At 39.0% G+C, this 9,241-nt stretch overlaps 1 protein-coding gene across 1 annotated transcript; it reads right to left on the bottom strand.

Annotated features, from left to right (window-relative positions):
- Window positions 1-8,026: 8,026 nt before the first annotated feature.
- On the bottom strand, window positions 8,027-8,943 carry ZNF501 (zinc finger protein 501). The gene is made up of 2 exons (XM_069473532.1): window positions 8,901-8,943; window positions 8,027-8,850 (listed from the first exon to the last, which is right to left on the bottom strand). The coding sequence occupies exons 1-2, from the start codon at window positions 8,941-8,943 to the stop codon at window positions 8,027-8,029; spliced, it is 867 nt and encodes a 288-aa protein (XP_069329633.1).
- Window positions 8,944-9,241: the final 298 nt, after the last annotated feature.

Here is a 9,241-nt window from a genome sequence, read left to right on the forward strand (position 1 = left end):
CACAGGGTATGTTCCAAGACCCCCAGTGGATGCCTAATGCCACAGATAATACCGACCTTTACATTATGTTTTTCCTATACATACATACCTATGATAGTTTAACTTACAAATTGGGCACAGTAAGAGATTAACAACAATTGATAATAAAACAGAACAATTATAACAATGTACTATGATAAAAGCTATGTGAATGTGGTCTCTCTCTCTCAAAATATTATTGTACTGTGCCTCAGGTAACTGAAACCATGGAAAGCAAAACCGCAGAGAAGGAGGACTACTGTATTAGAACTATAATAAGAGATAAAAATTTAAACAAGGAACATGAAAAACTTTTTAAATGTCTTAAATGTTGAAATACATCATGCTGATGAAGCCTTTACCACAGGTGGTATTTGAACAATGTGAATGTAAGAGCTAGCAGCAAGGAAGCACGTCTTGTAATGAAAGACCAAGACCAAAATATGTACCTTGTGAGATGTGATGCGCAATTGCTTCCCATTCTATAAACTGCTCTTCTAGAACATTGGGTCCTGTAAACTGCAGGATCTACTTTGCTAAGAGAGGTGAGTGTGGAGTCAGAGAAGAGGGACTAGGCCTCTTCCCTCATGCTGCTTCTAGGCAAATGTTGAACCAAGTGTTTGAAGCTCCAGAAAGTACAAGTAGTAAGCCTTTGTGGCAGCCACGTGGTGCTAATTCTGCAGGCTTGCAGAAAGCAACAGCTGTGGAAGCTTGGCAGTCTCCACCCAGATTTCAAAGAATGTTGTGGAAAGCCTGGGTGTCCAGGCAGAGACTTGTGGGGTGGAGCCCCAACAGAGAGCCCCCAGCTAGAGCAATGCTGAACAGAAATGTGGGGTTGGTGCTGCCGCAGAGTCCCCACCAGGGCAATGCAGAGTGGAGTTGTGGAAACAAGGCCACCACCAAGAGAGTCCCCATTAGGAATTGTGGAGCTATGGGAATAGAACCACCACCAGGACCCCAGAACTGTAGAGTCACTGGCAGCATGCAATGCCCACCTGGGGAAGTTTCAGACACCATATTCCAACCTGTAGGAGCAGCCACATGGGCTGCACCAAGCAAAGCCATAGGGGTGGGGCTGCCTGAAGCCTTGGCCCAACCCCTGCCCCAGTGTGTCCAGAAGGCAGCACAAGGAGTCAAAAGAGAGATTATTGTCTAGCTTTAAGACCTAATGTCTGCCCTTGGGTTTCAGACTAGCTTGGGGCCTGTTACTCCTTTCTTTTTGCCTTTTTCTCCATTTTGGAATGAGAATGTCTGCCTTGTGCCTATGCCAGCATTGTATCTTAGAAGTGCATAACTCATTTTGATTTTACAGGCTCGCATATGAGGCTCTTGACTTTGGACTTTTCAGTTGGTGCAGGAACAACTTAAGACTTTGGAGCTATGAGGTTGGAATGAATGTATGTGAGAAGGAAATGAGTTGGGTGTGGGGGCAGGGACAAAATGCTATGGTTTGAATATTTATTCCTTCCAAAACTCATGTTGAAATTTAATCCCCAATGTGGCCATATTGACAGGTGGGGCCTTTAAGAGGTGATTAGGTCAGGAGGGCTCTGCCCTCATGAATGGAATAATCCATTCACAGGTTAATGGAGTAATAAATTAATGGATTAATGGGCTTTCAAGGGAATAGGACTGGTGTCTTTATGAGAAGAGGAAGAGATCTGAGGTAGCAGGATCAACTCCTTTACCATATGGTGCTCTGTGCCACCTCAGGACTCTGCACTCACAACTAAAAAACAACATCTAGACAGGTATTTGACCAAACATCTGGACACCATAACCTAACCAACTTAACACTGTTAGGTTTATTCCAGGTGGGAACCAGAAAAGTATGTGTAGGACAGAATGTGGTTAATGCAAAACTTAGGCTTGTAAAACAATAGCCTCAGGAGTCTGGGGAGTCCCCGGACTTTGTAGATCTGACAGCTGCAGCCAGGATTCCTTCCCCCTGATAGATACCAAGGCTATCCCTCCCTAGCTCTCCTGATAAGGACGACGCCAGAGCAGAAGGATGGATTCGACTAAAGCAAAGGGGTTGGTCGTTTAAAGAAGAATTTACTACAAACAGCTGTTCTGCCCACTGTCCTCTGCTGCACGTAGCAGGAAGCAATTCTTCACCTGCCAATTTGGCCCAGAAACGAAGAACTGAACAGGGCTGGTGGGAGGGGGTCGGCTATCCCCATTTATAAAAACCCTCACTAAACCCCCTTCTGTGCTGACTCTCTTTTTGGACTCAGCCCACCCGCACCCGGGAGAATAAACCAGCCATGTTGCTCTCACATAGCCTGTGTGTGAAATGTGTCCTTTGGGTCATTCATTCACCCTTTCAGACACATAAAATTAACCATCACAGACACTGAGAATCATATTCACGTGTTAATGGCCAGTTATATATCTTTTCTTGTTGAGTCTCTTCAAGTCTTTTGCCTACTTTTTGTTGTTTATCTTTTTATTTTTGACTTGTAGGAGATGTTTATAAATCATGGATGCAAACCCTTTCTCAAAATATGTGTTATATTTTTCCAAGTCTGTGGCTTGTCTACTAATTTTCTTAAAGGTTTCTTTTGATGACCAGATAGTCTTCATTTTCATTAATTTATCAGTTTTATGAAAATATTATCAACTTTTTTCTTTTATGGTTAATGCTTTTTGTATCCTGTCCAATAAATTTTTGCCTAACTGATGTTTTTAAAGATATTCTTCTAAAATTTCTTCTAGAAGGTTTATGATTCTGGATGTTATGTATAGGTCTGTGATCCATCTCAAATTTATTATTGTGTATTTCTTTTTTTACAGAAGTCCTGGAGTATTAGTATAATTTCCAATTTTGCAAATAAATAGAAGGCAGCAAGGTTTGGTACCTTACCTAAGGCCATACTTCTGGGGCTTAAATTCTAGTCTTATGATAGCAAATCTTCTGCATTTTCTAACATATGACATGGAGCCTTTACTAAGACCCCATCAAATCCCGTGCCCTCATGCTGCACAGATATTTTTATAACACCACCTTTACTACCCTGAAGTGACAGTCCTAGGAAGTATAAACTACCTACACATGTTTTTAAAAATCAATAAGTCACCTAAATATAAAGGAGACTTTAAATAATATAATTTATGATAAAACAATATCTATTTCAGTGTGGCTTGGGTACGACTGCAGTAGAATACATAGGCAGCAAAATCTTGCTCCTATGCAGAATCGTTAGGAATGTGACAACTACACTGTGGAAGGATTCAAGTGTGTTGTGTTGGTTACTTAATAGCACAGGTGGAAATTCTGTCAGCAACATGGGGTGACTTGGAAATTTAAAAAAAATTTTTTTGTAAAACAGAATTGTTGAACAGTTGTTAATATGCTTTATCTTTTGTGATATCTCTTTAAATGACTGCATCTCTCATACATTGCTAGCAGGAGGATTAAATGGTTCAATCTCTATGAAAGGTCAGAGTATCTATCAAAACTACGAAGGCATACACGTCTTTTTAACCAGCAATCTCACTTCTGGGAATTATCCTCTAATATCTTGCACATGTACCTAAAGACATGGATGTTGTATATGCAATATTACTTATAATAGAAAATAAACGGAAGCTATTAAATGTCCATCAATAAGGCACTGATTAAATAAATAATGGTCTATTCAGAACATTGGGCAGGGGTAGAAGGAAGATCTTTATTTACCAATATAGAACAATCCTTATCAGTAAAAAGCAAAATAGACAATTGTATATTATGCTACCATTTGTTTAAGAAAAGGAAAAAAGAAAAGGGATGAAATCAAGAGGACTATGAGAAGACAAGCTACAGACTGGGAGAAAATATTTGCAAAAGATCTATCTGAAAAAAGTTTGTTATACAAAATATACAAAGAACCCTTAAAACTCACCAGTAAGAAAATGAAAAATCCAACTAAAAAAATGGGTGAAACAGCTACTGAACAGATAGCTCACCAAAGAAGATACACAGATGGCATAAGCATAAGAAAAGCTGCTCAACATCATATATCATTAGTGAATTGCAAAGTAAAGCAATGAATACCACTACATACCTATTAGAATATTTAAAATTCCAAACACTAATAACACCAAATTCTGGCAAGGATGTGGAGCAGTGGGAACTCTAATGGATCATTGGTGGGAATGCAAAATCGTACAGATGCTTTGGAAGACAGTTTGGTACTTTCTTACAAAATTAAACATACATCTACCATATGATCCAGCAATTTCTCTCCTTGGTAATTTACCAAAATGAGTTGAAAACTATGTCCACACAAAAACTACACACAGATGTTTATAGCTGCTTTATTCATGATTGGCAAAACATAGAAGCAACCAAAATGTTCTTTAGTAGAAGAATGGGTAAATAAACTGGTATATCCATACAATGGAATATTATTAGGCACTAAAAAGAAATGAGCTATCAAGCCATGAAAAGACAAGGAGGAACTGTAAATGCAGACTACTAAGTGAAAGAAGCCAATCTGAAAAGACTACATACTGCATGAGTCCAACTAAATGACATTCTAGAAAAGGCAAAACTATGGAGACAGTAAAAAAGACCAGTGGTTGCTAGGGGTTAGCAGAGAGGGAGGGAGGACTAGGTGGAGCACAGAAACTTTTTAGAGGTATAAAAATACTTTTTATGATACTATAATGATGGAAACATGTCATTATACATTTGTCAAAATCCCGTGGTGGCTCACGCCTGTAATCCTAGCATTCTGGGAATCGAGACAGAAGGATCGCTCGAGGTCAGGAGTTTGAGACCAGCCTGAGCAAGAGCGAGACCCTGTCTCTACTAAAAAATAGAAAGAAATTAACCGGACAACTAAAAATATATAGAAAAAGTTAGCCGGGCATGGTGGCACATGCCTGTAGTCCCAGCTACTTGGGAGGCTGAGGCAGAAGGATTGTTTGAGCCAGGAGTTTGAGGTTGCTGTGAGCTAGGCTGAAGCCACGGCACTCTAGCTGGGCAACAGAGTGAGACTCTGTCTCAAAAAAAAAAAATCCACAGAACATACAAAGCCAAAAATGAACCCTAATGTAAACTGTGACTTTGGGTGATAATGATGTGTCCATGTAGGTTGTACCATCCTGGTGTAGGATGTTAATAATAGGAAAGGCCGTGCCTGTGTGGGGACAGGATGTATATAGGAATTCTCTTCTTTCCACTCAATTTTATTGTGAACTCAAAACTGCTCTTAAAAAGTCTTTATTTTTTTAAGGAAGGGAAACATGTTTGCTTGCTTATACTTATCGCTGGAAGAAAAACAAGAAACTGATAATACTGGTTGTCTGGGTTGGACTAGGGGGACAACTGGGTGGCTGGGAGAAAGACTTCTATTTACTTCTTGTACTTTTATTTTAATTTATTTTTATATTTTTGAGATAGGGTCTCGCTCTGTCACCCATACTGGAATGCAGTGGCATGATCGTAGCTCACTGCAACCTCAAATGCCTGGGCTCAAGTGAGCCTCCAGCCTCAGCCTCCCAAGTAACAGGGACTACAGGTGTGTGAAACTATCCCCAGATAATTTTTTAATTTTTTTGTAGAGACCAGGTCTCACCATGTTCCCCAGGCTGGTCTCTAACTCCTGGGCTCAAGCAATCCTCCCACCTCAGCCTCCTAAAGTGCTGAGATTACAGGCGTGAGCCAATTCTTGTACTTTTAGAATTTTAAACCATAAGTTTGTATTATCATGTCAAAAAGACTAAATGAAATTTAAAACATAAGATAAAAAGATCATACTCTCTGAAAATCCTAGGGCAATAATTTAAAATGATAAAAGTTTTATATACAAAGATGTTTCATTGCTGAGTTAATAATCTTAATCACTAACAGAAGCACATACCATGTAACTGCATTAAGTGGATTATCTGATTTATAAGGAAATAATGGTACTAATGTAAATATACACTAGGGAACAGGTCAATAAGTTATGAACAGGCCAATGTAATGTTAGGCAACCATTAAAATGAAATATATAGAAAGTTTATAATATATGGCTAAAACATTATGTTAAACCAAAAAACAGGATATGGTACTGTATATGGTACAATTATAACTATTTTTAAAAGAGAAGAAAAGCTATACAGAGAAGAAAGGCTAGAATAAATATACTAACACGACTATATTTGAATGGTGAAAGCACATAATTTTAATTTTTCAATTCTCCTAATTTTATAAATGCATTTCAATGAGCACAAATTAAGTTGAAAAATTTTATTTTTTAAAAAATGGCTTTTGCAAATTTGGCATCTCACACTTTAATGGAAAGGTTCAATGATTACCTGTATGTGAGTTTGGTACTACAAATCCAGGACTACACTTGAAGTAAAACTATCTAGATTTGAAGTTCGACTCTGACATTACCTGTTTGACTTTGAGCAAGTCAAATATGTTCTCCTTTTATTTGACTCTGGAATGTGAATAACTCCTACCTTTCTTGCAAGGGTACTTTTAGCATTAGATGTGCTTTACATTAATAACTCCTACCTTTCTTGCAAGGGTACTTTTAGCATTAGATGTGCTTTACATTAAAGGGCTTGGCATTGCATAAAGCACCATCAAAAGTATCCTTTGATTTCTTTGCTTCTTTAAAGCTTTAACAAGTCATTCTTTGTAGTAGGTGAGGCACCCCTGACCCATACACATCCCCAGGACACTGTTCTCACCTTCCTTTGACAGGTGACTAGCTGTTGGTCAGTGGCATCACATGCTGGCACCTGAGGACTCAACATCTCCTACCTCCTCTTCCCTGAGACCATCTTTAGTGCTGTGCTTCTGAAATTCAAAACTAGTACAGCCACATCCTCACCAACATGCTATATTCTCTATATTCCACGCCCTCTACCGTCATGTGCTTTCTCCTACTGCCACCTCCTCACTGCTTCCCCCAAAATACACGAAAGTACCACAATACGAGGTTTTATTCACTGTCAGTGAGGCTTCCCTTTTCATGGAAAAACAAAACCTAGAGTTCAAAGTCAAATTAGAGCCAATAATGGGAGGTATCAAAATCTAAATAAAGATCTTGAGGGTATCCAAAAGTACACTTCACAATGTCCACTAATATCCCAATCATTTGTTTTTTTCTCTGATTAAATCTGAAGTTGCTCAAGGATAAATCTGTCTTCAATTGTATTCTCCTCTTAAACCTAGATATTATAGTTTAAATAGGCTACTGTAAATTAAGCATAAAATCATACCCTGATTACAAGAATGTTTTTAAGAAAAAATGCACTATGAGAACCAAAAAAACCAAATGCTGGTTTGCTTGTTTTTAATGCCAGAATTTAGATTTTTTTTTTTTTTTTTTTTTTTTTTTTTTTGGAGACAGAGTCTCGCTCTGTTGCCCAGGCTAGAGTGCCGTGGCGTCAGCCTAGCTCACAGCAACCTCAAACTCCCGGGCTCAAGCAATCCTACTGCCTCAGCCTCCCGAGTAGCGGGGACTATAGGCATGCACCACCATGCCCGGCTAATTTTTTTTCTATATATACTTTTAGCTGTCCAAATCATTTCTTTCTATTTTTTAGTAGAGACGGGGTCTTGCTCTTGCTCAGGCTGGTCTCGAACTCCTGACCTGGAGCGATCCTCCCACCTCGGCCTCCCAGAGTGCTGGGATTACAGGCGTGAGCCACCGCGCCCAGCCAGAAATTTAGATATTTTTATAAACTTTTAAAACAGCTAACTAATGGAAGTTAACTGTCATATACAATCATTTTATTCTCAAGACAAATCTAAGAAATATCCCTATTATTCTTTTGGGGGAGGATGGGGAAACTGAGGCTCAGAAAAATAAGGTCACACCTATTAAGTGTCAGAGAAGGCATTAAACTTAAGACTAACTAGTTCTGAGGTCTATTTACTTTTAGGACACAAAGCCTATTCAAAATACAAAATGTTCATCCCAGCTGCAGATTGAGTCAACTCCCAAGAATTTAAGGAGGGAAAAGGGTACAAACCTTGTTTCATACAAACCTTTCCATACTCATTGTATTCCAAATTTCACTTTCCAGCATGAAGTTTCTGATGTCGAACAAGTGCTGAACTGTGCCTAAAGGATTTCCCACATTCAACACATTCATAAGGTTTTTCTCCAGTATGAATTCTGTAATGCTCACTAAGGTGTGCTTGCTTGCGGAAAGTTTTTTCACACTCGCTACACTTATAACGTTTCTCTCCAGTGTGAGTTCTTTCATGTTCAACAAGGGAAGAGTTCTGAGTGAAGGCTTTACCACATTCCGCACATGTGTAGGGCTTCTCTCCTGAATGAATTCTACGATGCTGTATGAGGCAAGCACTCTGATTAAAGGCTTTCCCACATTCGTTACACTTATAAGGTTTATCTCCAGAATGACTTCTCTGATGACGAGTGAGGCATATGCTCTGACTGAAGGCTTTGCCACATTCTGCACATTTATAAGGTTTCTCTCCAGTATGAATTCGCTGGTGTTTAATGAGGGATGGGTTCTGACAAAAGGCTTTTCCACATTCACTGCATTTATAGGGTTTCTCTCCCGTATGAATTCTCAGATGCTGGACAAGGACTGCTTTTGTTTGAAAGGCTTTCTCACATTCATGACATTTAAAAGGTTTCTCCCCTGTATGAATTCTCAGATGTTGAGTAAGATTTGACTGTTTACGGAAACAACTTCCACATTCACTGCACACATAGGGCTTCTCTCCTCTGTGAATCCTCTGATGCTGGGTAAGAGATGATCTCTGAGTAAAGAATTTTCCACATTCACTACACTTTGAAGGTTTCTTCTGTATGTAAACTCTCCGATGTTTCATTTGGAGTGAAATCTGGCTCATGCTGCTTGTAACGCACTGAAGGGGCTTCTGTCCAATAGGTTCAAGTTGAGATGAAACCTTTTCTCAAATTCATACTTATGAGGTATTTTCTCAAAGATGATTACCATTAAATTAACAGTGTTCTCCTGGGAAAGGTTTGTTTGTGTGTGTGTGTGTGTGTGACTGCACATGTGTGTGTATGTGCTGTCTACTCAGTCATTCTGCAGGATTTCTACTTTTCCTTACGCAGCTTGCATTTTCACCTTCTCCAAAAGCAAACCCCTGATGACCAGGCTCTCTGAAGAAAGAGATTAAATAGTGACAGGTGTTAGGAATTCTATAAAATTCCTTATCATGACTGATTCTAAAATAATCAAATACTAAAACCTAATCCAGGGAATTTGGGCTCATCCATAGATGATCCAT

Source organism: Eulemur rufifrons, chromosome 7, assembly GCF_041146395.1.
Source record: "Eulemur rufifrons isolate Redbay chromosome 7, OSU_ERuf_1, whole genome shotgun sequence".
In the NCBI taxonomy this organism is placed as follows: Eukaryota; Metazoa; Chordata; class Mammalia; order Primates; family Lemuridae; genus Eulemur; species Eulemur rufifrons.